Here is a 27,116-nt window from a genome sequence, read left to right as displayed (position 1 = left end):
TGATTTAGCCCCGGAGATTCCTTTTCTAAGGCAGTTGGGTCTGTCTACGATAATGCCTCATTGACTTTACTGAATCAGGACCAGAGAAGGCGGGCACCATGTACTTCAACTTGTGAACCAACTACACGCAGATTGGCAACAACATGCTCCCCAACTATTTGTCGGAGTACAAGGTCTACAGCACGTTGCCGCAGCATCTTTCCTTCTGGTGGAACTACAACACTACTTCAGAGTGCAACCGCCAGAGGGCGAGGTACATCCCTTACTAGGGCTCAAGCTTTGTGTAGACTGGAACTGCGAAAGGTTGTACATGTACAGAGGATAGATAGTACGTTAAATCTTTCCCAATGGTACATCCTCTGTTCATTCGTCGAGTAGGACCTCGCTTCTACAACTAATGACAGACACGCCCAAGTCTTCCATGGAAAAAATGAATGTAGAGGAGAGAAAACAAAAACCAACGGTATCTTGCAAGTCGTTAAAGGCATGATATAGTCACAGAGGCAAGCGAATGAGGGATGTCGGACATCCCGCCGAGATCGTCACGAGAGAATGCCATCAAGAAAACACCTGGAATGCAAAAAAAAAAGTGCGCCGAATATCAGTGGAGCAGGTTGGAAGAAGGGGAGGAAGTACAAGAACCCCCCATGGCAGGAAATCCGCATGAAAAGAAAAAGAGATACCCTAAGAATCTACCGCCGTGCTGCAGTATGCTTTTTTGTTCGGTCGTAGTTCTGCACCTTGCGGCGCCGGTGTGTCTGTGCCAACTTCCACCGGCAGTAAAGCACCAATGCATCCTTGAGGAGCACGAAGACACAGCCGCCAACAACGCTGCGGCCCCATCGGGTCTGAAGGAGCCCGGGACGGCCGCGTTCCAGGATCGAGGACGGTGTCGTCCAGGACTTCGGCAGTACGTACTTCATCAGCCCGCCCATAGAGGCCGAGATGGCGGGGAACACAAGGGCCCCGAGAACGAGGTCGGCGAGGTTGCTATTGTGGATGATCTCGTTTGGTCGTCGTCCCAGCCCCAGAGCCGGCTCATCGTCGGCTTGCTGTCCTTGTCCTGCTTGGATGCCATCATTGATGCCGTTCTGATCTTGCCCAACAGGCAAAGCTGCAACCTCGGGTGGCTCGTCATCATTGCCCATCCCCACTTGCAATTCAAGGTCGATCTCCATAAGAATCTGGCCATTCCCATTATCGCCAAAACGATTAAGACCTTCTGCTTGGTCCTGTTGTTGAGCATCATCCAGTACTTCTTCTGCTGCGCGAGGCTGCACCTCCGCGATCCACTTTCTCTCCAACCTACCAAAGAGCCGTTCGTAGAGTGCGCCATAGAAGCTCTTGACATACGGCAAAGCAGCGAACGTCATAGCAGGTGTTGGGGGCCACAGGTCGAAATCGGGTTCTTGCCCGGGACTGTGAGCGGCGAAGAAAAGGACGGGGATGGCCGGGAGGAGACCCTCGGCATAGCGAGTGCGGGAGAAGATCAAGACCAGTGGAATCAAAGGCAGGCCGAGATTCAGGCCCGGATTCCAAGGGCCTTCAACACTGTCCTCGAGAATTTGCTTCGCCTCTTCCGTCCCGAAGACCAGGTACATCGAATAGATCCCATGCGCACAACATCCAGCCCATACCGTGCCTGCGACTGTAAACACCATACCCGGCAAGACCAAGCGGCCCGCGACCCGCTCCATCAGACGGAGAGTATCGACCATATAGCTCCGCGGCCGAGTGACCACGATCTCCGTCTTGCACTGGGGACACACCATCTTGGTGGCGCCGCCGCCGTTGCGCTTGCGCGACTGAGGGTTCTCCAGATCCGCAAGCCAGTCCAACAGACACGCCTCATGGGCCGTCAGGGCGCAAGGACATGGCGACCGCCACTCCGAGTTCAGCGGCGAGTCTTCCGTTTCGTCGGTATAGCAGATCCAACACTTGCGCGGTTCGTCGATGGCGTGTGTTGACCGGCTGAGAGATTTGTTGGCGGAGGGAGCCAGGCTATATGTATCGCTGGGAGTCGAGGAACCCTTGTTCAACAAGATTGTTTCCTCCGAGTCCTCGGCCCGCGAGCTGCTTGCTTCGGCGGCATCTTGCAACGTGGAGCCGCCATCGGGGGTTGCGGATGTGACGCCATCGGATGATCTTGACCGGTTCGCGGCAGGGTATCCAGGAAGGGAGGCCATCGTGGGGGTGTTGGAAAGGTATTTGCCACTAAGAGGAGGTGGTGGACAAAGCGGCGATGACTTGACTGTTAAATAGAGCTCACTAGATGGGGCGAAGAATAAGGCTCAGCATCTTCCGGGTGGAGCATACGGGGAGAAGACCGGGATATGACGGAATGAGCCACTGGAGTGAGGTGAGTCTTGGAAGAGGAAAAGGTCAGGTCCCAAACAAAGACGTCCTTGAGGAAAGAAGAGGGGAGCTGCATCCAGTCACCATCGAACGGATGCGAACCGCGGCTGTCAGCGGGTCACGTGGATGATCACGTCAGAAATGCAAAGCCCAAACTACAAGGGAGGAAAGTACAACTGGTTCAAAAAAAAATATAAAAACTACCATGACTATATACAACAAGGCAATAAAAGAACAGCTCCGGAATATATAATGGAATGCTTTGCGTCTCCAGTTATTCTGCGGTCCCTGGGTTGGGGAAACAGGGGAAAGTAGGGAGGCGCCAGAGCACGCCATATCAAGTGAAAGTAACCCCAACAAAGGGTACAATGGCACAAGACCTTTTTTTCGTTAATTGAGTTCAACAGTCATTGCCCCTTTCGCTTTTGGTGAACCTGCCAAGAAACGCCATGGATATTAACAGAAGCACACGCCAATGATGATGGTCAAGTCATGTCCATTCTGGGCAGCTTCAAAACTTCACACCCCGCTTCCGCATCAGGGCCTTGCGCTCCTGTTCCTTGGCTGCAGAGAATGACAAGTCAGCGGGAGTTCCTTCCATCAAAACATCTTCTAATGAGAAAGCTTACCTTCATCATAAACCAAGAACTCGTGCAGACCGCTACCGGCTGGCACCATGGGAAGGACAGGGACCTTCTTGTCAGTGATGACCTCCAACAGGGCAGGGCCATCGTGCTCGATCAGCCACTTCAGCTTCTCCTCAACCTCGGCGGGATTTGAGACCTGCTCAGCGGCAACACGCATGGAGCGGGCCAGAGGGACAAAGTGGGGGTTTTGCTGATGGGTGTGCGAGTACCGATCCTCGTAAAAGAGGTTTTGCCATTGGGTGACCATCTAAGAGGACTCCATTAGCATGGGCTGAAAAGAAAATACCAAAAAAAAGATCAAAAATTAACTTACTCCTTGCTCCTCGTTGTTGAGCAGAAGAACCTTCACGCCAATGTTGAACTGAGCAGCAGTGGACAGCTCGGTCAGAGTCATGTTGAACGAAGCATCGCCATCGATATCAATGACCAAGCAATCAGGACGAGCCACCTTGGCACCAATGGCCGACGGAAGACCGAAGCCCATGGTACCAAGGCCACCAGACGTGATCATGGTCCGCGGGTGGCGCCAGCGGAAGTGCTGGGCAGCCCACATTTGGTGCTGTCCGACACCGGTGGTGATGATGGTCTTGTCCTTCCGATCAGCGGTGAGCTTGCTGAGGGTCTCGATTAGGTTCTGCGGCTTAATGGTGCCGTTTTCGCTCTGGCGTTCGTAGAGAGACAGAGGGAAGCGGGTCTTCCAGTCGTTGATCTGCTCGAACCATTCGGCACGCTCCTTGACGGCGTGGACATGGGGCAGAAGCAGGTTAAGGTTCTCAGCACAGTCACCCTCCACGGGAACAGTGGCCTCAACAACCTTGTTGATGTTCTTGGGCATGATTTCGAAGTGCACGATACCACCACGGCCCTCGGCAGCCGCCAGCTTCGCCTGGGGCGCAAACTTGGGGATGCTAAGAGTGACACGGTCGTCAAACCGAGCACCAACAGCAATAATCAGATCGGCCTCCTGCATGGCCATGTTGGCATATGCCGAACCGTGCATGCCGAGCATGTGAAGAGACTTGGGATCCAGCTCATCGAATCCGCCGAGACCCTGAAGGGTAGTGGTGACAGGAATGCAAGCCTTGTCCGCAAGCTCCTTCAAGACCTTGGGGCCATCCGGACGAGCGAGGAGACCCTGACCAACATAGAGAACGGGCTTCTTGGCGCCATTGACCAGACGGGCGACCTTGGAGATGGTGGCATCAAGCTGCTTCTTTCCCAGCTCGCGGGCGGCCATGGTTGCTGCGCTGGGGAGGGAGGGGATAGTGCTCTGCATGGGGATGGGCTTGCGAAGGATGCCAGCGGTGATATCCTTGGGCAGGTCGACCAGAACGGGGCCCGGGCGGCCACTGGTGGCGATATCGAATGCCTCTTGGATGCGACGAGGAAGCTCAGCAACGGACTTGACCATCACGTTCCACTTCGTACATGCCCGAGAGATACCGACCACGTCGGCCTCTTGGAAAGCGTCAGTACCAATGGCGCCGGTCACGACCTGACCACAGAAGACAACCATCGGAGTGCCATCAGACATGGCATCTTGCATAGGAGTAACGACATTGGTTGCTCCAGGACCGGAAGTGACCAGGACCACACCGGGCTTTCCAGATGCACGGGCATAGCCCTCCGCCATGTGACCGGCACCTTGTTCATGCTTGGGGAGAATGAAATCAAAGTGCTTCGAGTTATAGATGGCATCGAACACGGGGAGAATGGCACCACCCGGGTATCCAACTGAAAATTGATCAGCAAAGAATTCTTTCCAATATCCTTCGGCCTGACTCACAGATATGCTTCACGCCAAGGCGAAGCATCATCTCATGGAAGATTTCTCCACCGCTCATTCCGACCATTCTTGGGGCAGGTTAGTATCACAAAGATTTTGATTCAGGATCTCGGGACGTACGAATCATCGAGCTCAGGGAGCTGGCGGTTTTGGAGAGGAGAGACCTCATTCCGGTGAGGTTCTTGGTTGAATGCCGGACTCGGGACGGGGCGTGAGCCACTAACAGCGCCGAGGTCAGTATGAATGCAGTTCCTATCATTTGTCGAGCAAAACACTTACGAAGCCGGTGCGGCAGCTGTGCTCTGACTGCGCTTCTGACCGAAAGGGCGGTGGGCCGAGGCCGAGGCCACAAAGGCAGTGGAAAAAGGTCGACGCCCCGAGGCAAGTTGCCTCTGCAGGTGGATGGAGCGCAAGGCGCTTTTTGATGGTCTTAGAGGCATCATCATCATTGGGATGACAGCCAGGCCAGTCGAGAGGAGTGGAGAATGTATGGAAGAAACCAAAATCTGTGCCGTGACTGCGCTTTCGGTTTGTCTCTGGGGCGTTTGAAGAAAATCGATGACTCAGGCAATTCGAGGGGCGCCATTGGTTCGCTCTTCCACGACCTCCGGTATCGGCTGTCACGTGGGGGCACATGACCTCTCTTCTCTTTAGTCAGCTCATGGTTAAGGTAACTAGTTAAGGTTAACAAAGTTAACTATTCGTGAACTGTATGCCTTTGGCATTATTTGGTCTAGCGGTATATTGGCCCACACTCTGGTCGACAAGTTAACTAAGTAGTTAGTCGCGTCCCCCCACCTCCCCCGGGGGCGGCTTCCAACCCCGGTTCTAATACAACTAGCCATCGCATAGAATGTATAAAGGGTTGAAGCGAACTACGTGGCTTCGAAGACTATTCCCCTTAACGAAAATCCAATATTTCGGCTCGAAACTTGCAGAGGCGTCGAACAAGAGCCGGCCGCAGACGTTTTCGCATTCAACGACCGCGTGAAGTCTATCTCGTCCCGCGCAGGCGTTGAGAAGCGTTTCAAAGATAGAGTCTAGAATTAGCTACTTCCCTACAATCACTCACCCGGTCGAGCACGACGGCAGCACCGAGACGACCACCAGAGAGATCAAGGGCACGGCGGGGGCACGGCCGAGACCTACGAGGGCATCGAAGATTGACGTCTACCGATTCTGATCCTACCTCTTTCTACTCTCTTGCGCTTACACTAGCATCTAGCTTTACCTTTTGCTTTTACAGACGGACGCTGTTACACGGACGCTTGCAGATGGCGTCATTCGTCGATCTTTACCTGCGGATAGCTAAATCATAGGAATTGAACCATCTTTACTCTCTCCCAGGCTTTTTACACTAACCCATGATACTCTTGCCGCAGGATGTGGAAGTTGCACCTTAGGAGGAAGGCGCGACCTGGGTTGGTCTCTATCAAGACCCTTTCATCAGCAGACTTGTGACCTTCTACATCTCCTCCAGCCCATCGTCTCTCCTCCAGTCTCTCATCTCTCCTCCAGCCCGATGTGAGACATTCCATCCAGTCCATCGTCTCTCCAGTAGTAGTCCATCGTGAGACCTCTCTTCCAGCCCATCGTCTTTCCTCTATCCTCCAGCTCTAGGCTTCTAACCCCGGTTCTAATATAGCCCATCGTGAGGCCTCTTCAAATCCATCGTCTTCCCTTCAGCCCATCGTGAGACCTCTCTTCCAGTCCATCATGTCTCCTCTATCCTCCAGCTGTGGGCTTCTAACCCCGGTTCTAATATAGCGCGCCATCGCATAGCCATGCTTCCTTTTCCTTCCCCCCCCCCCCCCCCCCGGGCAGTTGGGCGAGCGCTAGTCGTCGCAAGGCTCTCCAGCAGTCTTTGTGGTCGAGACACGATGCGGCTAAATGAAGCCGCTGAACATGGCTGGAAAATGTTCAATACTCGTTACGGGCCTTTCCATTATGAAGTGAAACGGCTGGTTTTTCATCACCATTCGAACTGCCCCTTGCCTAAACATAGAGCTGAAGAGATTATCGACTTCTTCATCCATTACAATGGGCCAAAGATACTGCTAATCCGCGGCATTGACGGTCTCCTAACCCACAAGGTTCATCTCGCCGACTTACTGGGCCAGTTGGGCCCTAGCATTAGCCTTGCTATCTACGAACCCCAAGTCGACCGAAACTGGATCATATACGTGGATGTGCCAACCATCATTTGTTGGGGCCGGATGCAGGACGTGGTTCCGAACGAAGCAACTTCGTATTTTATGGACAAGGTAGAGGTCACATACCATGCAAAGGAAACCATATCCGCAGGATGCCTCGCCAATCACAACCAGGGGCGGAATCGCATCAATGAAATGGGAGTGCGTGACTTTCCGGGGGCTATCCTAATGCCAGCCCTCACTAAGACGCCATCGGCCCCTGCTGAGACCGTGATTCCAGATCTATCGTCTGCCGGCCGAAAACGGAAATTCACAGATCAGGAAGATGGGATAATACTATCCGCGCGCGTAACATTCACCTCATTCAAGGACATCGGAAAAATGCTGCGATGTTCAGCGGATTCTGTCTATCATCACTGGCAGCGAGTATGGATGGTCTATGGACTTGTTATATGATATACTAATGGCCGGTATAGCACCTACAAGAGCGACCTGTGCAGAATGGCGATGATGACCCGAACCCAATACTAGCACAATCATCGACTGAGGCCGCTCCCACCTCTAGCCCTAGCTCTGGCTCAAGCGGCTATCGCGAACGGCAAAAATCCACAGAGGAAGAGGACGACTGCATCCTCGCTGAACGTGAAGGTGGAATGACGTCGAGGGAGATCGGTAGACATCTTGTGCGGTCTAATGTTTGTGAGAGAGACAAGTATGGATAATCCCAAGAGTCTTATATGATATACTACTGACCTCGACACAGAGGCTTAAACAGAAAGCTACCTATCAGGGTCAGCCGCTAATCCAGAAATGGCTCAATGCGCGTGGACAACTGCCGTTTATCAAAGAAGAGAACGATTTCATCATCGCGAAACCTAATGAAAGGATGACGTGGGCGGATATCGGTAGACAGCTTGGGCGGACTGAAGACAATGTCAGGCACAGAGGACAAGTATGGATGATCTTAAGAGACTTATATGATATACTACTAACTCTTGACATAGAGGCATCTTCAACTGGGTCCCGCAGCGGTCAACAGCAAAGCGCCCCCCGTGTGACACTCGATGTTCCCCCAGTCCAGCCTCCTCAAGGGCGTCGGCCGTAAAAGCTGTCATATGGACTTCTGAGCTAATGACACTTTACAGGAGGAGGATTCCTGTCTATCCTTTCTTGAAGTTTCTTTTTCTATCCGGTATTTCTTTACCCCCTTTCTCTTCTTGGTCTATGATTTACTACTACTATACCTTACCTTCTTTGATGTGTTCCGCCTAGGGACCGGGTCTTATTGTTTCTGGGGTAATAGACCCGCGGTATACGAATAATAATGATATATAATCCAAATAGTAGCTTAGTCTTACATTCTATTCGATGGTGCGCTATATTAGAATTGGGGTTGGAAGACGACCCACATATCTCCTAACCGCGGTTCCAATATCAGGGCACCGACGTAGTGAATAGACTTCGAACAACGCTTATTAGGGATGAGCCATCACAATATTTCAAACTATAAATTTGCTGACTTGTTGTTTCATTTTCAGAGCTTAGTGAGTGGATTACCATCCTTATGGCTGCGAGTGGGATATAACTAGCGATGATACTACGGTCAATATGCTTACACTAGAAGCTTCAGTCGATTGTAAGTCATATACTCAAAGCAAAGAAATCCCCATGGCTCTACTCTCCCCTTATGGGACTACCACTGTAGAACCCCGGTTCTAGTGGCTGCCCTCCAACCCCGGTTCTAATTCGCTACTCCTGTGGGGCCTCATATATCTATTCATATACTAACTTGTTCTCAAAGCTAGAGCCGCCCATCACCCACGAAAATCTCGGCCTATTCTTCAACAACGCCTGTCTGTCAGGAATCGGGTTGCCTACCACCGTTGTCGCGCGTCAGCATGTCATACTACCTGGCTAACGGGCAGCACCCTAATATCCGCCCGAATTAGGCTTAGTCGGGGATCAATGATAACCTTCCGTCCGCTTGGCACCAAGGTTACCAATACTTCAGATTTGACTCACACCCATGAAACGTCCACCCATCGTACTTCCGGAAATCTTAATAATCTCTCAATCTGCACATTCACATTTTCTTCCTTCAACATTCTTGCTCAAATCCCCACACTCTTCGTATTTCTCTGCATCTTGACAATGGCCAGCAACCCAGAAATTCTGAATGAGGAAGGCACGATGGAGGCGGGTCTTAGTACCTCGTCGACTCTTTCCCAGCTCCCTCATCTTTCATCCTCAGAACAATCCTCCATTCATCCCAACTCTCCGAATATGCCATTTCGCCAGAAAGATCACAATCCCAGCCGCCGTCAAGAGGCTGCATCAGACTCTAGCTCCGGGTCCGCTCTTTCGACTTTCTCCCAGGGAGCCATATCGTCTGGCTCATCCGCTGGCTCGTCGCACTCCTCCTATCCCAACGAAGAGATTAGCATCCCCCCCCACGCCACTATTCTCCCTTCACCATCCTTCAAGGAGCTTGAAGCAGCTCTCCAGACTATCAAAGAGAAGCTCGCCGCATCTGACTCCGCCTGCTCCCAATATCTCCTCGTTCTCGACATCGACCAGGTCCTCTTCAAGAGGCTGGAAGAAGAACCAGATGTCTTCCGAGGAGTGAGGGCAGCAATCTACCACTACCGACGAAAGATTCTGTATAAGGTCATGCCCGGTGACCAGCATGATCAGATTGCGGGAATGTTTGACTCAACTGTGGCATTCTGTCTATTCCAAATGGGCCTTTTCCCCCATCTGGGACACTGGGTGAACCGGCACTCAGCGAGGGTGCGCGGAAACTTTTGCAGCAAAGAACCAGACTCGTGGCTGGGGCCGTACGACTCGGTGAACAGCGTGGGAGAGCTCTGGCCCTCGCTGGCTCTCGAGATCGGAGTTTCAGAGCCGTCCCAACAACTTCGCAACGACGCGAGATGGTGGTACGCCAACTCAAAATCAGCGAACGGGAATGAGACTAAGCTAGTCGTCCTTATTAAGACAACTAAGCAGCCAGCGTATCGGGTGGACATCGAGGTATGGACTGAAGTACTAAACCCCCGACTAGGACCTACCACCCGGAATCAACCATCCTTCGTCCTCGACTGCACACAGCGTGTGCAATATACAAACAACACGGTGTACGGAGCGCCTGTTATTCTCCCCTTTCACCTTGTGATGAGAAGGCCACCTGGACCTGGAGAACATGACATACTCCTTGATGAGCAGATGATCCGTGCAATGTGTGCAGAGGTCAGGCTATGAATGCGCTCTATTTTTGCTGTCCTTTCCCCCAATTCTGCTCGTCCTTTTCTTCCTTCAACAAGGCGTGAGTGGGTGTTCCTCTATTTTATTATCATATTTGCTTTCACCACCCCCACCCCAACACCAGGGGGTTGCTTAGTGTATACTAGTATAAATACATCAATTGAAGGTTACCAACCCCCTACCAAATCAATAAATGGCTCGGACGTTTTCTAGATGATATCGGCCCAAGCCTATCCGGTGTAGCATGTATATGGTCCAATTTAAGGGACTAGAACAACTTGTCCTCTATTTCTGCCTAGTATATACACAGAATTGTTTGATAATCTGCTAGACGCATGCAGCGAATTAGAACTGGGGTTGGAGGACAGCCACTAGAACTGAGGTTTGATATCAAGATACCCATGATCACGCTCGAGGGCCTGCCTGGCAGGTTTCCTGGCTTACAAAGCCCTAATGGGACGTTCCGACTATAGAGTATATCCAGAAGTTTTCTCTTTCCTCTCTTCTCTTCTCTTCCCTTCCTCACCTCCCCTCCCTTCGATCCTCACCACCCCTCTCAGCTCATCCAAAGCTCCCCTCTCTCCCTCCCAGATCTTCTCTTCTATCTCCCCAAGTTCCTCTCGTCTCTTCCCGTCCCAAACTCCTAGAGTCCCTCGAGAGCTCGGTGAGGGCTTTCGGCAAGAACCCTGAAAATTTCTGATAACCAAATCCCCGCAAATCCCTTCCAAACGGGGTTCTAAGACCCTTTACCTCCTCCCTCTGCATTGTGAGTTGCTGTTACCCCCTCCATTGAGCCTGTCGACTTGGCAAATCAGACGCAGCTAGCCAGAACGGTTCGTTTGAACCTATTGTGATATTGGAACCTCCTTATACTAACCAGCTGGGCGCAGGGTCTCAACCCAAAAGACCACCTGACTACACCTACACCTACACCTTCCGCTCCGCTTCAAAGAAATTCACCATATCTATTTCTCAAATTCGTTTTCTTTCGGTACGCTCACCCCTGCACACCATTCCCCCTCGGTCTTCCATCTCGGATCTACCTGGTTGAAGGGTCTATTCTCTCTATATTGCCACCTCCCCCTATGGGCCTACCACTTTAGAACCCCAGTTCTAGTGGCTGCGCTCAGGGTTTGCCAAAGTTGCCCGGGTCTCGGCGTCACGGGGGAAGCACATGATCCCCGCTCCTCCAGTCCAGATCGAGACCAGAGAATTAGGGTTACACAGGAGTGAGACAGTTTAATGCATATCTTTAACAACTCAACTGAAAGTGGAAGTATCACATCACTGCGGAAAGCAGTGAGTAGGGTATTAAAAAAATAAAATAAAAAAAATAAAAAAATAAAAAAAATAAAAAAATAAAAAAATAAAAAAATAAAAAAATAAAAAAATAAAAGAAAACGACACCTCTGAGATTCGAACTCAGGCTCCCGAAGGAACAAGCTTTCGAGGCTTGCGCGATAACCAACTCCGCCAAAGTGCCGAAGCGTAGCGAAAATTGGAGACTTTTTCTCTTAGAACAGAAGGCCACAAAATTGGCCGGAATATGATCACGTGACACGAATGCAGCTGAATGGAGCAGTCAACCAGGCACATCGAACCAATCACCATCGAATTGCCTGATTCGGCCCTACCAGAGACTGTCTCCCCGCACCGAGCTATCTCCAAACGGTCACCGCACGCAGCATCCCCACCAACATTTGCATACTCCGTCATCATCATTTTTCATTCTCCCTTCTTTTTTCTTTCCCCCTCACTCCTTTTTCTCCCCTCCTATCCGCCATGCCTCCCTCCCAAGAGCTCGTCCCGCAGACCGAATCCATCGCGGAGGTTTATGCCACCGACGATGCCTCTGTCGCTACGGTTGCGCCGGAACACCAGCAACGGTGGGCCGCGCTGATCTCGCACTTCAACAAGACCTACAACCACCGCCCGGACTTTGTCGCGCGCAGTCCCGGCCGCGTGAACATTATCGGCGAACACATCGATTACTCGCTGTACGATGTGCTGCCGACCGCCGTCAGCGTCGACGTGATCATGGCCGTCAAGGTCGCCCCCGCCAGCGCGTCCGGCGCCACCGTCAAGATCGCCAATGTCTCGCCCGAAAAATTCCCCACGCGCGAGTTCAGCATCCCGCGCGATACGGACATCGAGATCGACCCCAAGAAGCACGAGTGGATCAATTACTTCAAGGCCGGCTTGCAGGGCGCACTTAAGTTCTTGCGCAAGCAAAAGTCCGATGGCTCGCTCGTCCCCGCTAGCATGGAGATCTTGGTCGATGGCAATGTTCCCCCCGGTGGCGGCATCTCCAGCAGTGCCGCGTTCGTCTGCGCCAGTGCCTTGGCCGTCATGAAGGCCAACAACCACAATGTCTCCAAGCAGGACCTGCTGGATCTGGCGGTCGTCTCTGAGCGGGCTGTCGGCGTGTACTCCGGCGGGTAAGCACCGTCATTTCGCAATGGCCGAAGTATTTTCTGACTTGAATATCTTTCCTACAGTATGGACCAAGCAGCCTCCATCTTCTCGAAGCGTGGCTATCTGCTCTACACCCAATTCTTCCCGCAGTTCAAGGCCCAGCATGTCCCGATCCCGACGGCCGCGGAAGAGATCACCTTCCTCATGGCACAAAGCTTCGTTACCTCGAACAAGGCGGATACCGCCCCGCGGCACTACAACCTGCGCGTCGCAGAATGCACCCTGGCGGCTGTGATTCTGGCTAAGCACTACGGTCTCACTCTCCCCAAGGATAACAGCTCGCTGGGATACAGTCTACGGAACTTCCAGCAGCAGCTGATGACCAAGGAGGAGCGGCTGCAGGACCCGCTAGAGTACCAGATCGACTCGGTGATTCAGGCCGTGCAGGACCTGTTGACACAGGAGCAGGGCTACACGCGCGAGGAGATGGCTCAACTGCTGGGCATCACCGTTCCCGAGCTCGAGTCTACCTTCCTATCCGCATTCCCCGTGCAAGCGGAGCGGTTCCTCCTGCGCCAGCGCGCCCTACACTGCTTCAAGGAGGCTCGGCGCGTGCTCGACTTCACGGCGTGTCTCGCTAAAGCGTCCCAGCTTGATGAGAAGCGCATCCACTACCTGGGCCAGCTGCTGAACGAGTCGCAGGAGTCGTGCCGCACGGCCTACGACTGCAGTGCTCCCGAGGTTGACGACATCTGCGCCATTGCTCGCCGTGCTGGTACCTGGGGTAGCCGTTTGACTGGTGCTGGATGGGGCGGTTGCACAGTCCACATGCTGCCCCAGAGCAAGGTTGAGGCGGTTACCACTGCTCTTCGCGACGAGTATTATCTCAAGAAATTCCCGGATATCAGCGCTGAGAAACTGGAACAGGCCATGGTTATCAGCAAGCCGTCCAATGGCTCGTTCTTGTACGTTTTATGATCCTCTGACGTGATTTGGCCACTGATTGACTTTCATTATAGGGTTACGGGAGCTGCTATCGACCAGGTCCCTCTCTAAATCCTCTCCTATCGTGAAAAAGCAGACCCCCTTGGTATGAGGACTGCTAGCTATAGGAGTTCCCAAAAACCATTCCATGGTCTAAAAAGAAACAAATCCACCCAGCGAAACACTGGATAGATATACCATATAGCGGTTGGGCGTAAAATGTGAAGTGTATGGAGACTCAATGGTCGCTGTCCGTGTAGATGGCGTAGAATCGCTGCCGCTCCGTCATGCTGTACATTAACCTATACTGGATGGTCGTTTTGGTGAGATCGGACGGGATAGGAGAATCGCTGCGGCAGTGTGTATGGAGTTGGGGTTAGAGAGGTTGAATGAGATCTTGTTTGCCATTATTGCAGCATTCAAGACTTCTTCTTGGCAGCAGCTTTGCCGAAGAAATCACTCATCTTCTTCATCCCAGTCGTATTGACCTTCTTCAAGTCCCGAACACCTCGAGACTCAGCCGCCTTGTTCTTCTTTTCCTCCTCTTCCTTCTTGCGCTTCTTCTCGGCTCTTGTCTCCGCTTCTTCATCATCATCCAACCCGCGCTTCCGAGTGAAGTCGGACATATTCCGTGACGCCATGGCCTCAGCGCGGAGATCAGCAATCTCTTTGAGACGCTCCGTCAAAGGTTTCAAATCTAGCGGGCTCTCGGGAGAAGCGAGGATTTCGTCCAACCGAGTGCATAGGGGCGGTAGGAGATATGATTCCTTGATGAAGGCCAGCGCCGTGGAGATCCGCAGTAGACGAGCCACGGGGTCTGAAGGCGCGGAATCCTCAACACCAGGTGGCTGAGGAGCTGGGGTCGATTCGCCCGCAGGCGTCGACACAGATGGCGTTGCAGTAGTGGCCACTGTCGACGGCGAGTCCGGCCGTTCCTCTGATTTCGTGCCTGACTCACTCTCGTTCGATGAGGTCTGGCTCGTCACAATGTCTTCTCTTTTGACGGCCATCAGCGGAGTAGCGAGGGCTTGTCGAACAAACCGCTCTTCCAAGCTTGCTGGCAGGCCATGAGCGACCATGCGCTCCGCTTTACCGATCAACTCCCGGACCAGCTTCATCTCACTGAAGCGGAACAGTTTCTCATCCCCCGCTTCCACAGTGTCACAGATAGCCTCCACGCGCGAGAGGAGGGATGGTCGAAACGTTTCATCGTAAAGAACATGGCGTAGGTGCGGTGGCAAGTCGTCTTGGGAGTCAATTATATCGTCCAGCGGCTGAAACAGCGAAGGGCCGGACTTTGAAGAAGGTGCGAGCAATGGGATCATGAAAAATATGGTATCAATTGGTGTTGCAATCAGCAATTCGGCTTTCTTGGCGACTGTAGCCTTCGGGGTGACGACCGCATCATCATCTTCGGATGGTTTCTCTGTGCAAGGCGTGAACAAGATACTTCGTCCCGGCTGTGAAGGCGGTGCGACAACGGTAAACTCGTAGACGCCGCGGTCCGGGCAGAAGAAATAGCGCGTTAGGTCTCCCGACTGCGGATTCGGCAGGGATAGTAGGCGGGCATTGTCGCTAGCTGAAGAAGGGAGAATGAAAGTCTTGCAGGGCGCCTCTGGCGTCAATGGCTTGGGTGTTTGTTCTGTCTGTTTTGGCTCGGACTTGGCCGCTGGAACCGATCGTGTTCGCGGCATTATTACAGTGGTGGATTGTGGTTGTAGAAGTAGTTGACGAGGCGATCAAGAGAACCCGCGACGCGTCTCGCGTTTGGAGGTCATGTGACGGGCGCATCTTCAGGGCTGAGTTTCGTCCTTAATCCTGCATACTCCAGACCACCTAAATTACTGCCTGGATGTTATCGGTGATACGGTAATGGGGTACAATACAGGCACCAGGGTGATTGATCCTTTTCCGTCCTCAACCTCAGGGCCTTGAACACCGCCATCAGTAATGTACTTCCCAGCTATTAGTGTTTCGTCTACTGACCGATCGGCTAGTGGGCGAGAGCGAATGGCCACCCAAATCGCCCCGTGCGGCGATGCTGAGTTCCCCAGGCGGACGACGCAAGTACGAGGATATGCAGCGCCGGCGTGAGAAGATGTCGCCCTTGAAACGTTCAAGCACAACCCCAAACATCCGGTCGAAAGCCGCACAGATCTTGGAAGAGGATGAGGAAGTGGACGAAGATGACGAGGAAGACGAGGAGACGCTGGCTCTCAAACTCGAAGAAATCAAGGCTCGACTCAAGCTGAAGCAGCTCCAAAAGAACCGCGGCAGATCTGGTTCAAACCAGAGCACTGCCCGCCCATCTTCTGCTATCAGCGCCTCCTCGTCGAGGTTACAGGAGGTACAAAAGAGTCCGAGAGGGGAAAAAGAAAGGCGGGTGCAGATGGGGTTCAGGTTCCTGTGTCTCCTACGAAACGAGCAGCTCCGGCTGCCAATCCGGCGTCACCGCGAAGATATCTGATGGGCATTGATAAGGGTTGGAAAGCCAGCGATGTGTCGCTGAAGCGGGCTCCTAGAAATGATCAACTTGGACGTCGACCCAGTGATCTTTCTTCTCCGGCTGGACTCAGCAAGATCAAAAGTTTCAGTGAAAGAATGGCTGAAGGGCGAGAAGCCGAGAAGTCTCGCATGGAACGAGCAGCCAAGTTGCAGGCTAAGCGCAGCTCAGGTTTCCAGTTGGACAAAGGCGAGATGGAAGCATTTAAGACTGCAGCTGCCGAAACCAAGCATTCACCGCCATCGTCAGCAGCCAGTTACCGACAAGTAGAAAGTTTCAGCCGTGAAGATATCCTGCGGTCTCTAGGTAAGTCCCGTCCATTGGGTATCAAGCGCAGCCAGACGACGCCAAACATGCGACGAACGGAGAACAACAGCGATGACAGCCAAGGACGATCTCCAGTACACACACGAAACCATACTGCGGAATCAGAAACAGTGTCATCTACACACGAGGAAGAGGCCAAGGCGCCTGATCCATCCAAATTCGAGTCCTACTCATCCTTGCATCTTTCAAACCGCATTCTACCCCATTCTTTCTTGAGCCGAAACCTGGCTAGCAAAACCATCCTCCGCATTCCCGATCTCCTCAAAACAGTGAAAGCGCCCGCTTTCGAGCTTCCGGAAGAAGTGGATGGAGACTTCGTCGTTTTTGGGATAGTGGCATCCAAATCCAACCCGAAGGATATAAAACGTTCGGGGAATGCGACTGCCAAAGAAGCAGACCCTTACGATGATGGCCGCAACAACACAAATAGATACATGGCGATCACTCTGACTGATTTGAAGTGGACGATTGACCTCTTCCTGTTTGACACGGCCTTTCCTCGTTACTACAAGATCTCGGAAGGAACCTTGATCGCCATCTTAAACCCCACGATCATGCCTCCACCAAAACACAAGCTGGATACCAACCGTTTCAGTCTCGCGTTATCATCCTCAGACGACAAGGTCCTGGAGATAGGGTATGCTCGAGACATTGGATTTTGCAAAGCCGTGAGAAAAGACGGCAAGACATGCCAGACTTGGGTGGATGGCCGAAAGACAGAATTTTGTGATTTCCACGTTGATGTTCAGGTGCGGCGAACCCAGGGCCATCGCTCGGGTGTCAATAGCGGGTCCGGTACCTACGGTCCTGGCGGCCGATCCGGCTCACGAACCGGATATTTCGGCAGTGAAGGAGGCAGCAAGAAAGGAGGTGGCCGAGGTGGTGACGCATCCAAGCAAGGCCTCAAGCAAGAAGGCCCCCAGTACCATTGGGGAACGCAATCTACATACTATGTGGCGCCGGCGCCCAAAAACCGAGGCGCTGGCCGTTCCTCTTTCAACCCCGTTGCTGCTGGACAGTCCGCAGCGAACTTGCTGGACAACGTCAGCGACGACCCCTTCATCGCGGCCGGCATGATGGGCCGCGGAACAGACAGCAAAGAAGAGCGCCTCCGCAAACGCCTGGCAACGCAGCAGCGCGAGCGCGATATCACCCAGAAACTGTTCTCCAACCGTGTCGGCGGCGTGGGCGCCGAGTATCTTCGCGCGCGCACCGCCAACACCGAGACATCCGAGGATGCGCAGGACAAGACGCCCGGAGGAACTCCAACTACTCCGAAGCTGCCCTCATCCAGCGCCAGTGCCTTGAACCTGTCCAGTTTCGGGAAGGCGCAGAATGTCCGGTTGAGTCCAATGAAGCGCGCTCGTGATCAACCCCATGGCAGTGGAGTTAAGAAGACGCGGTTTGTTACTGCGAAGGGGATCAGGGAGGCGGGCCGGGATAGTCTGGGTGGGCCGCCTGAGGCTGGTCAGGCTAGCAATCCATTCTCGGATAGTGAGGATGACTTGGATATTATTTGAGGCGCTTCCGGGGAGTGTGGGATTCTGGTCTGTTTCTTTATTCAACAGCACGGAAAAGTGCTATCATCACGAGTCAACGACATGCATAATGGACTTGGTTAAAAGGAGTTGGCGGCGTAAAGTATCTGGTATGGCGACTAGCAGTTAAAAGGGTCCGGATGTATCTGCAAATCCAAGTCCAGTCTCAAGCAATTATTCCAAATTAGACAACTGCTGTAATATGTGAATGGCAATGGCCGATGAATCCAAGCCGAGTTACAGTGCTTCTGGAAATCGGTGTCACCACCATGCACGCTGAACCTAGCTAAAGCTACCCTCAGGTTTATTCATGACATGATAAGCCGTGGTGAACTAACCACCTCCCAGACGGTTAAAGTTGCTGCCTGCAACAAGGGCGCAGTCATTAGAATCCGGTTTATTTTGCGGCTTATTGACACCGTCAAAGCTCGTTCCCTCAAAGCTGGACGGCCATGAAGCATCACGCCGATCATGGTGGAAACCTTGTGTATATCTGCGCTTAGGGTTTTCTTGGGGTTTTTTCATCGAGTAAAGATGAAATGTTTTCATGTTTGAAACCTAGAGGCCTGGGGTATAGGCAAATGCATGTTACTGAGATTGGTGCCTAGTTGGTCAAACCTAAGATTAGCGAATGGCTTAGATTAAGTTATTCGGCGTCCGTGTTCGTATTCCTCGCATGCCTATTGCATTGAATCAACTTACCACCACGAGCAGACAGCTCATCACAAGCACATGATGTCTTTTTAAAAGCAATCCAGCCAACCTGTCCTGTACCTCTTGCTATGGACTCACACAACGGTCCAACTTATCGTTAACTCCACCATGACGACTCCAACCCAGAATATCATCATAATCGGCGGCGGAATGTGCGGTCTCGCCTCTGCAATATCTATCGCACAGGCATTCTTATCACACGAGCCCAAACCACAAATCCTTGTATACGAACTTCGCGACGCGCCTAGCACATTCGGCGGGCCGGTGAACCTCACGCCGAAAGCGCTACGCTGCCTCGATAAGCTTGGCGTGTTCGACGAGCTGAAAGCCATGAGGGCGGGCTGTGAGGTTGACTCGATCCAGTTGTTCTCTATGCGTACTGGAGGGCAGCTTGCTGCAATAGACTATGCTGGATCGGATGGAAACGGGCTTGGGGGGTATAAGGGATGGAGAGTCATGCGATATCAGCTTCTATGTGCTATGATAAGGGTTGCTGAGCGACTGCCCACGGTGGAGATTCGTTATGGGAAGAAATTGACACGTGTTGAGGAAATGTCGGATAGAGTGTGTGTTTACTTCGAGGATGGGGGACTGGATACCGGAGATATTGTGCTGGGCTGCGATGGGATCCATTCAGCTGTGAGGAGTCTTCATGTGGAGGCTGAGCGGAAGCCGTTTTACTCTGGAATAGCAGCGGCGTACGGGTTTGTGGAGACGAAAGAGGTGTTTGGTGAGGACGAAAAACCGTTCTTCACAGATACTGGGCTTGTGATGTCTAGGTATGGATCCGCTTTGACAACGTTCTGTGATTATGACCGGAGTATGATCTATGCCGTTCTCTTGATGGACATGGAGGAACAGGGGTCTCGCGAGGGCTGGAAGTTGATTGGTAAGGATCAGGAGAGAGTGCGTGATGAAGGAGCAAGGAGAACGCAAAAGTCACCTATCCCGAAGATCGGGCAAATGATTGAGAAGGTCGAGGATTGGACTCTTTATCCGATCTACATTTTACCTCCAAATGGCCGATGGTCTACGAATCGAGTTTTACTACTAGGAGATGCGGCTCATGCGGTAAGTTTTCTTCTTCTTGTTCTTCCTTTGAGCCCTTGGACCTTGTACTTATGTCACTTTCTACAGATGCCGCCTAAGGGGGAAAGTATCGGTCATGCCTTTGAGGATGCAATCAAGCTATCACTTATACTCTCTCACTTTCATGGTGAACCTCCAAAGGCTGCGTTCGACTTTTACGAAAATCTCCAACGCAAGAAAACCGAAGATATGTATAAGGTTTCATCGACTGGTTGGAGGTCCAACCGAGATATAGGAGCCATTGGGGGCAGGCTTCTTGAATGGCTTACGCCACTGTTTTTGTGGTGGACAAGGGGAAGCTCAGAGGAGGATCTACTTGCAGATCCGACTGATATTCCCTTTTCCAGTACATAAATAACTTCCTCTATAATTATCCTTTTGCTCTATTGAAGGTTCTCTTAATCCCAGGTCGGAATAAATGACGAGGGTATCCTTAAGGCATTAGGGTTCGAGAATCAATCGAAAAGTGTAGGTGGTGATACCGAATTCCGGAAGCACTGTACACAACTACAACCTACGAAGCACAAGAGATGATCAAAAGGACTGACTGGGTTACCATTTCCCATTAAAACAAAACCAGGGCGATGGAAGCAACCATCTCGACCAAGCCAGCAGAAACCTCAAAAGAAGACCGAAGTATGTGATGGACGTGAAAGCCCAACGCAGGAACCCTCGATACACAAGGCAGGGGATCAAAAACAAAAATCTCCGTTGTTGTCCTGCATACAGATAATAAATTGGAGGCAAGCGTCCAGGAGGTATCCATGAAGTTTAATCCCAATTCCCAAGCAAAACAATTTTGTCCCATCCCATCCTATCCCAGAAAACCCTTCACCCCGATGGAAAGACAAGAACGAAAGAAAGATAGCACAAGTATGAACCCAGAGAGAGGCCAAGAAGACGCATGACTGTCATGAGAAAAAGAAAGAAATTACAACAGGCCACGGGATAAGAATGTGGACATGCAGCACAAGAAAGAGGCTGCACAGATGGCTGAAGAGAAAACTGAAGGTCACACGATGCATAATGTCCCTGAAGAAAAGAAAGAAGAGAATAAAGAAAGAACCAGCGCTGAAGTGATGAGTGACACAAAACAAGAAGGCAAGCCACTGAGCACGGGCTTAAGCCGACCGAACACCCCGGGTCCGCTTGGGAGCAGGGCCACTGGAGCTGGAGACTGGACCAGCCTCACGCTTCTTAGGCGTGGTGCTGGTTCCATCATCCGGGCTCTGCTTCTTGCGTTGCCAGCGGGCGAAGGGGCTGCTCGGCTTCTTCTCGGTCTTCTTAAGGTCAGACACCATGGTCGGGGTGGCATCCACCTGGGTCTTGTCGAAGCGAGCACCAGAGCGCAGGCGCATGGTGCCACCGGGAGAGGCAGGAGTGGTTAGGGGGGACTTGGGAGAAGGAGTGGACAGGTCGTCCTTAGCGTTCTCCTCCACATCCGTGGCCTCGTCTTCGTGGTGAGACTCATCATCCTTGCTGGCAGTAGGGAAGAGCACACGGGGCTTGATGGAAGAACGAGTGAGAGGCTGGACACTGGTCAGGAGGTCGCTGGTGTCGGTGTTCATCAGATCAGGACGAGCAGCCAGCAGACCCAGGTCTTCATCATCATTGTCGGCCTCCTCGCTGAACCGGTTGAAGATCTTCTTTCCGCGACTGTAGAAACGGCATTAGAAGATATTGACCAAGAGACTGGGGGAAAGATATAGTACTTACAACACACAGTAGATTCCGTCGTCCCGTTTGAGCGAACCTTCCACTTCGGGGTCGCGCTTTGCAGCACGTCTCTTGGACGTGCGGGTGGGCTGCTTCTCCGAAGCATTGGGCATGGCAGGTTTGGCGTAGAAAGGGTTGTCCTCGGTAGGGTCCATCGTGGGGATACGGTCACGAGAGTCGGTGTAGATCTGGATGGCTGGCTGGCCGGGAGCAAGATCCTCACTGAAACTCTCGAGGGAGAAACCCGTGTGTTTCTTGGATTTCTTGGGCGTGGACATGGGGGGAGCAAAGAGAGCACGAGCAGCAGATTGATCATCCACAGCTTTCTTGGAAGGAGTTTTGATAGGAGTGGGAAGCATATCACCAGCCATGGTGGAACGAGAGGTAGGGGGATGCAAGTGGGAAGGGCGGGATTGCACAGACGTGTGTGAAAGAGAGTGAGAAGTGGTGGGGTGTGTGTCTGCGTGACCTCCCAGTCTAGCCTTCTTCCGAGGGCTACCTGGAGTCGATCTAGGAGGTGACAACCCTTCCACCTCTACCTTGCGCTGCTTTTTGGGAGAAGCAATGGCTCTGCTTCGAACACTGGGAGAACTTGGAGGTGGAGTCTTCTCAATTCGGGTCACTCGTTGGTTGGCCAGCCTGGCTGAAGCGCGCGTGGGATAGGGCTCATATTCATCGTAGGCAGGGCCATGTCGAGGTGCTGCAGGCATGCGCAAGGCAGAGGGCGATGGAGGCGGCGGAGTGGTCGCCATAATTGCAGAGTGAATGGAAGTCCTCGAGGTAACAATGCCGATTGTACACGAGGCGTAGCTATTCGGATGTTCCGTGAGAACAGTCTCGATCAAGGACCGGCTGGGGGTCAGACTGCGTGCAGCGTCGCCAGGGCGAAAATCAAGCGGGAAAAATCGAAACGAGGTCCAACACACGAGACACGTCAATAAATAAGACTGACGAGCCCAAATAACCACGATGCAGTCAAGATGGGAGGGAATAGCAATGTAATGATGGGAAGACAGGGAGAACAGAGGTGGAATGTGTTTACCCAGCCACGCTCACCGCCCTTGGGTGGCTGGTTGGTTGGTTCCCCACCAAACGATGTGTTGATACCCTTCCCGATTTGTCTTTCTGCCCGATTGTATTTCAACATTCCGACATGGCTTCTCGCAGTGCGGCCGAGGAGATGGAGCATCTCCAGTTGTCCGACGAAGACACCGAGGAGCTCTGGAACTCGCCGTCCAAACGGGGAGCCCACAATCCACGATCCTCCGATGAGAAGATACCTCCTGCCCAACCCTCGCACGATGCCGGCGACACCCTATTTGACCGCGAAGAGGCACGAGAGGCAGCGCTACGAAATGAACTGCAGAGCGTGCGGCACATCAACGAGGTGCTCGAAGGGCTCTTGACCAGCTTGGATCGCGCCAAGGGAAACATGGAGGTGAGCAGGGTGTCCCTGCGACTCATTTGGTTCAGACAATCATTAACATTACATGCAGACGGTCTCGAAAACAGTCACATCCGCATCGACGCTCCTGAATACCTGGACGCGGATCCTCTCGCAGACAGAACACAACCAACGCCTCCTCCTCAACCCCAACTGGCAAGGCGCCACACAAGATGTCGCCGATATCGAAAACGAAGCGATCCAACGACAACAAGCCGCCGAACGGCGCGAACAGGCCCTCCAGCAGCAGCGAGAGGCGGCTGCCCGCAAGGCGGAGGAAGAAGGACGACGACGCATCGCGACGGGCAAGACTCGAGGAACCACGCGTGGCCGGGTCCGGAGCACGGGTCTAGGGCGCACGCCCAGTACCAGTACGAGCACGTCGCGCACCACCGCTACGCGCGGCTCTACGACGGCGACACGGCGGCCAGCCAGCGGGATTGCGCGAGGGAGTGGCGTTTCCCGCGGTCGGGGGAAGACCTCATGAATTTACTGTTTGTCATGACTATTGTTTTTCTTCGTGTACATTATTGTGTTTGTCATATTCCCACGGAGATAGTTAAGAGATGCAAATGAGAACAAATGATACCCTGCCTCAGGCATCCAGGGGTCAACATGCCCGATAACCTAGCGCGCGATAAGGAGAACCAGTCCGTTACTTCTGCTGCCTTGCGACAACCTTCTCTCTCACGCGCTCACACACAAACACAAACAATGAACTTCGCTCCCTACCAGGACGAGTCCCCCGAGATCGAGCGGGCTCTGTCCCCTCCCCACGGCGACGGCGCCAAGTCGCCCAACGGCCGCGCATCGGCAGACCTGCCGCCTCCCAGTCACTTCGCCGCCGGAACCGGGCACACGGGGTTCGGACGCGATGTCGAAGGTGGCCATGTCAGCTTGGGGGCGTTTGAGACTAGTCTCCCCATTCGCATGGATGTTGAGGCCATGCTGGCGTATCTGCTGCTGCCTCCGGCCGGAGGCGTGTTCTTGCTGTTGACGGAGCATAAGAGTGATTATGTGCGGTATGTACCTGTGTTGGAGGAGGAGGAAGGGGAGCTGGAGAGAATATAGGAGGTAGTAATGGTGCTGATTGGGATTATCATCCAGATTCCACGCGTGGCAGTCGAGCATGCTGTTTACCGTCATCTTTATACTCCATCTCATCCTCGCCTGGTCCAGCTTCTTGTCCTGGACTCTCTTTATCATCGACATTCTCCTCATCGGCTTTCTCAGCATGAAAGCCTATCAAGGTGGTGAGTTTCCTCCCTTTTCTATTTCGTGGGATACATGGATCTGACCTAGTTACTCCCTCAGTCGACACACTCGAGCACTTCGAAGTCCCAATCTTTGGTCGCCTAGCCAACTCCTTTGTCGATGATGAATAATAGATCCGCTTGGTTTTGTTTCTGGTCTGCTTCTCTAGGTGTGAGAATGCTTGCCTGTGCTTCATATACCCATACTCTGTTCATGCTTGCTCGTCCTGGATTACGGTCGTTTGATGCGCTGCGTTGCGTTGTGTACATACCTGCTATGTTGATATATCACTTAATTTATCTTTTCTGCTAGACTCTACGGGGTGCGTTGCATTCGTCCTCCTGTACATATATCTAGTGAGTTTGTACTGGCTTTGACGTCGTCCGATTGTACGGATGAATATATCTGGAAAAACAGCCATTTATATTCTGATTCTATGTATATTGGGTAGCTATAAAACCATCTTGTCACAGCCAGATGTGAAAATCTATCAAGCAGAATTATCAGCGCACGACCAAGCAGCCGAACCCCCGGACTTCGTATAGCTGTCGATGATGCTGACAATCGATCCATAAGTGCCCCCAATCATCAAGAAAGTGCCAGCCAAGATAACGAAGATGCACCAGCCAACCATCAAAGTCCACCGTGTCGTTCTAACAACCTTGCCCTGGGACCAGTTGTCGAACAACCACATGCCGGCCATGGGATGGAAGCACATCGGCGTACCGAGCAAGGCACCAACGAGCGAGACGAGATCCCCGAACACGGGGATGGCGCTGGCAATGATATAAGCGAAGACGGCGACTCCGACTGTGCAGCCGAGCCACGATCCCCAGTGGATGAAGGTGTTTGCAGTCAGATGCTTGGAGCCTTGGAGGATGCGCACAAATATATACTTTGCCGGCAGCTAAACAACAGACTGTCAGCACGAACACTAAACCATTTCTCGGCACGGAGAGAGACTCACATGGATGAAAATCAACGTACTAGCCAGCAAACCCGGCAGCGCAAAGCCGTAGCTGACTATCTTCATCGTCGGACCCGCGGAGCCCAGAGCAGGAGACGACACATAAGACCCGCAGTAATAGTAGACCACGACTCCAACTACAATGTAGAAAACGGTCACGACAGACTGGCACACCATGAGCGATCGCCCATAATGGCGGGGATCACGCATCTCCGACGCGATGGAGAAGAAGGCCGGAGTGCCGGCGTACGCGAACACGATGGTGGAGAGGGCAGTCGTGGCATCAACGAATGTTGTGCTACCTATGATCTTGTAGTCGGAGACCCAGACACCCGTGGGCGGGGCGGCTGATGGACGGTCCTGAATGCCGACGGCAATGGTCACGATGAGGACTAGACAGGACTATTAGATTTGATTGCATGGATAGAAGGGATCAATACTTACTCGAGGTAAGAATGCATGTTAAACCGACCCACGCGAGCCAGGAGATGCGGCCCAGAGTCTGAATACTCGCCAGAACACAGGTGACGATCGCCGCAACGGCGACAAACACGGCGGTGCAAGTGGCATGAGTCGATACGGCATTCAGGCCGATACTGATGCCGAGCATCCCCGAACCCGCAACGAAGGTCCACCCTGTGAAGGAGAGTGGGTCAGAGAGCGATCCAACTAAGATAAAGCGGAATAAACTCACAGAGGACAAAAGCAAACCCGAAGCCAATTCTCCCATATTTGCCAAAGAGCATCTGGCCCACGTCGTCAATGCCATACACCTCGCGATGCCGCAGCTTGAAAACACCAATGATATAGTCGGACCAGGTGGTGATGGCCGCAATGGCGATGAGACAGATCATGCCGGGGACGATACCCAGCGCATCGAAGGCGACGGGGATGGAGAGGACGCCGAGACCGATCTGGGTCTTCATCATCAGCACGGCGGTGCCCAGCCATCCGACATTGCGATAGTTGGGACCCTCGGCTGTAATCTCGCCGAAGACTGCATCGTGCGAGTAGGAGCTTTCGACATCAGAGGTGATGGCGCCTACGGCCTCCTCTTGCTTCTTTTTCTCGGAATCCGACGACATCTGGCGGGACAGGATAGAACAGAACAGGAAAGGAAAGGAAAAGGACCATGTGCACAACAAAGTGAGGAATTGGGGGGTTGCATGGATTTAGAGGTCCCCGGACGAGGGTATTTAACTAAACTGCAAGCAATCTGCCTCGCCTCGGTTAAAACGCTGGGGCGTCCATGTCTCGCGTGGCCCCGTAAACTCTAACTAAGCGCATCCGCATCGGACGGGTGAATGACATCGGTCTAATGCGGATGTCAGTGTAACCCTAGTCCTATCCCGCTCTAGGAACAATTACTCAGACTCTCCCCAGTCCTAGGTACGAGATCTATCCTTCTTGTTATTCTTGCACTTGTCTGCGCGTCTTGGTTTTCGCCCCTGACTGACAAACGAATGGGTAGTTTCTCTCCACAATTTGCGCGCATTTCAGCCAGGGCAGATCCACTTTTTTAAAATTGCGGGGGAAGCCACTCCAGCCACGTACGAAATCGAACTACTCTCATACGAGGTACGGGGGCCGAAGGTAAGCGGCAAGAGGATCAAGGCGTTTCTACGCCGGTAAAATACTATTATATCGCCGGGGGAAAATAGCGGTCTGTACATCGTATTGCATAGTAATTACTATGGCAGACGAGGTACCCCCCCCTGCACGAGTGTCTCCCGGTCGCCGCCTCAACGACCGGCCCGATGCCGGCTAGCTTGAGTGTTCCAAGTTGCCCGATTTTAGTACTTTTGAAAAGACCACAGCATTTTTTGAAGTTGACTGCCCCTTCCATTTAATAGCGCGGCATCCAGCCGGCATCGGGCCGGGGTGGTTGCCGGGAGACCCTTTGACGCCCACCCAAGTACTTCACTCTCACTAATTCCCTCATGGAAATGGATTATACGTC

At 52.7% G+C, this 27,116-nt stretch overlaps 12 protein-coding genes across 12 annotated transcripts; 7 read left to right on the top strand and 5 right to left on the bottom strand.

The window, feature by feature from the left end:
• Nucleotides 1-692: 692 nt before the first annotated feature.
• N7474_009489 (RING finger domain protein) lies at nt 693-2,186 on the bottom strand (the record flags this gene model as incomplete). The annotated part of the gene is made up of 1 exon (XM_057200899.1): nt 693-2,186. The coding sequence occupies one exon, from the start codon at nt 2,184-2,186 to the stop codon at nt 693-695; it is 1,494 nt and encodes a 497-aa protein (XP_057048886.1).
• Nucleotides 2,187-2,866: 680 nt separating this feature from the next.
• On the bottom strand, nt 2,867-5,237 carry N7474_009488 (acetolactate synthase catalytic subunit; the record flags this gene model as incomplete). The annotated part of the gene is made up of 6 exons (XM_057200898.1): nt 2,867-2,919; nt 2,985-3,249; nt 3,316-4,736; nt 4,789-4,856; nt 4,909-5,007; nt 5,068-5,237. 6 exons carry the CDS (start codon nt 5,235-5,237, stop codon nt 2,867-2,869), a joined length of 2,076 nt encoding a protein of 691 aa, XP_057048885.1.
• Nucleotides 5,238-6,668: 1,431 nt separating this feature from the next.
• N7474_009487 (uncharacterized protein) lies at nt 6,669-8,046 on the top strand (the record flags this gene model as incomplete). Its single annotated transcript, XM_057200897.1, has 4 exons — nt 6,669-7,367; nt 7,418-7,636; nt 7,705-7,846; nt 7,946-8,046. The coding sequence occupies 4 exons, from the start codon at nt 6,669-6,671 to the stop codon at nt 8,044-8,046; spliced, it is 1,161 nt and encodes a 386-aa protein (XP_057048884.1).
• A 1,046-nt stretch (nt 8,047-9,092) lies between these two features.
• N7474_009486 (uncharacterized protein) lies at nt 9,093-10,202 on the top strand (the record flags this gene model as incomplete). The annotated part of the gene is made up of 1 exon (XM_057200896.1): nt 9,093-10,202. One exon carries the CDS (start codon nt 9,093-9,095, stop codon nt 10,200-10,202), a length of 1,110 nt encoding a protein of 369 aa, XP_057048883.1.
• Nucleotides 10,203-11,987: 1,785 nt separating this feature from the next.
• N7474_009485 (uncharacterized protein) lies at nt 11,988-13,676 on the top strand (the record flags this gene model as incomplete). The annotated part of the gene is made up of 3 exons (XM_057200895.1): nt 11,988-12,643; nt 12,704-13,585; nt 13,640-13,676. 3 exons carry the CDS (start codon nt 11,988-11,990, stop codon nt 13,674-13,676), a joined length of 1,575 nt encoding a protein of 524 aa, XP_057048882.1.
• Nucleotides 13,677-14,023: 347 nt separating this feature from the next.
• On the bottom strand, nt 14,024-15,298 carry N7474_009484 (uncharacterized protein; the record flags this gene model as incomplete). Its single annotated transcript, XM_057200894.1, has 1 exon — nt 14,024-15,298. The coding sequence occupies one exon, from the start codon at nt 15,296-15,298 to the stop codon at nt 14,024-14,026; it is 1,275 nt and encodes a 424-aa protein (XP_057048881.1).
• Nucleotides 15,299-15,567: 269 nt separating this feature from the next.
• N7474_009483 (Mcm10/DnaG-type zinc finger protein) lies at nt 15,568-17,954 on the top strand (the record flags this gene model as incomplete). Its single annotated transcript, XM_057200893.1, has 2 exons — nt 15,568-15,941; nt 15,971-17,954. Coding segments are annotated over 2 exons (2,358 nt in total), but the record flags the coding sequence as incomplete, so codon positions are not given.
• An 840-nt stretch (nt 17,955-18,794) lies between these two features.
• On the top strand, nt 18,795-20,129 carry N7474_009482 (FAD-dependent oxidoreductase; the record flags this gene model as incomplete). The annotated part of the gene is made up of 2 exons (XM_057200892.1): nt 18,795-19,757; nt 19,824-20,129. 2 exons carry the CDS (start codon nt 18,795-18,797, stop codon nt 20,127-20,129), a joined length of 1,269 nt encoding a protein of 422 aa, XP_057048879.1.
• A 767-nt stretch (nt 20,130-20,896) lies between these two features.
• On the bottom strand, nt 20,897-22,243 carry N7474_009481 (uncharacterized protein; the record flags this gene model as incomplete). The annotated part of the gene is made up of 2 exons (XM_057200891.1): nt 20,897-21,431; nt 21,492-22,243. The coding sequence occupies 2 exons, from the start codon at nt 22,241-22,243 to the stop codon at nt 20,897-20,899; spliced, it is 1,287 nt and encodes a 428-aa protein (XP_057048878.1).
• A 401-nt stretch (nt 22,244-22,644) lies between these two features.
• Nucleotides 22,645-23,422, top strand: N7474_009480 (DASH complex subunit DUO1; the record flags this gene model as incomplete). The annotated part of the gene is made up of 2 exons (XM_057200890.1): nt 22,645-22,929; nt 22,988-23,422. 2 exons carry the CDS (start codon nt 22,645-22,647, stop codon nt 23,420-23,422), a joined length of 720 nt encoding a protein of 239 aa, XP_057048877.1.
• A 128-nt stretch (nt 23,423-23,550) lies between these two features.
• N7474_009479 (uncharacterized protein) lies at nt 23,551-24,006 on the top strand (the record flags this gene model as incomplete). The annotated part of the gene is made up of 1 exon (XM_057200889.1): nt 23,551-24,006. The coding sequence occupies one exon, from the start codon at nt 23,551-23,553 to the stop codon at nt 24,004-24,006; it is 456 nt and encodes a 151-aa protein (XP_057048876.1).
• A 28-nt stretch (nt 24,007-24,034) lies between these two features.
• Nucleotides 24,035-26,241, bottom strand: N7474_009478 (uncharacterized protein; the record flags this gene model as incomplete). The annotated part of the gene is made up of 5 exons (XM_057200888.1): nt 24,035-24,206; nt 24,702-25,096; nt 25,157-25,548; nt 25,601-25,792; nt 25,851-26,241. The coding sequence occupies 5 exons, from the start codon at nt 26,239-26,241 to the stop codon at nt 24,035-24,037; spliced, it is 1,542 nt and encodes a 513-aa protein (XP_057048875.1).
• Nucleotides 26,242-27,116: the final 875 nt, after the last annotated feature.

Source organism: Penicillium riverlandense (genome assembly GCF_028828495.1).
Source record: "Penicillium riverlandense strain IBT 135883 chromosome Unknown utg000008l_segment0_segment0, whole genome shotgun sequence".
Lineage (NCBI taxonomy): Eukaryota > Fungi > Ascomycota > Eurotiomycetes > Eurotiales > Aspergillaceae > Penicillium > Penicillium riverlandense.
The sequence above is the reverse complement of the archived record's forward strand: the minus strand, read 5'-3'. Positions and strand labels throughout refer to the sequence as shown.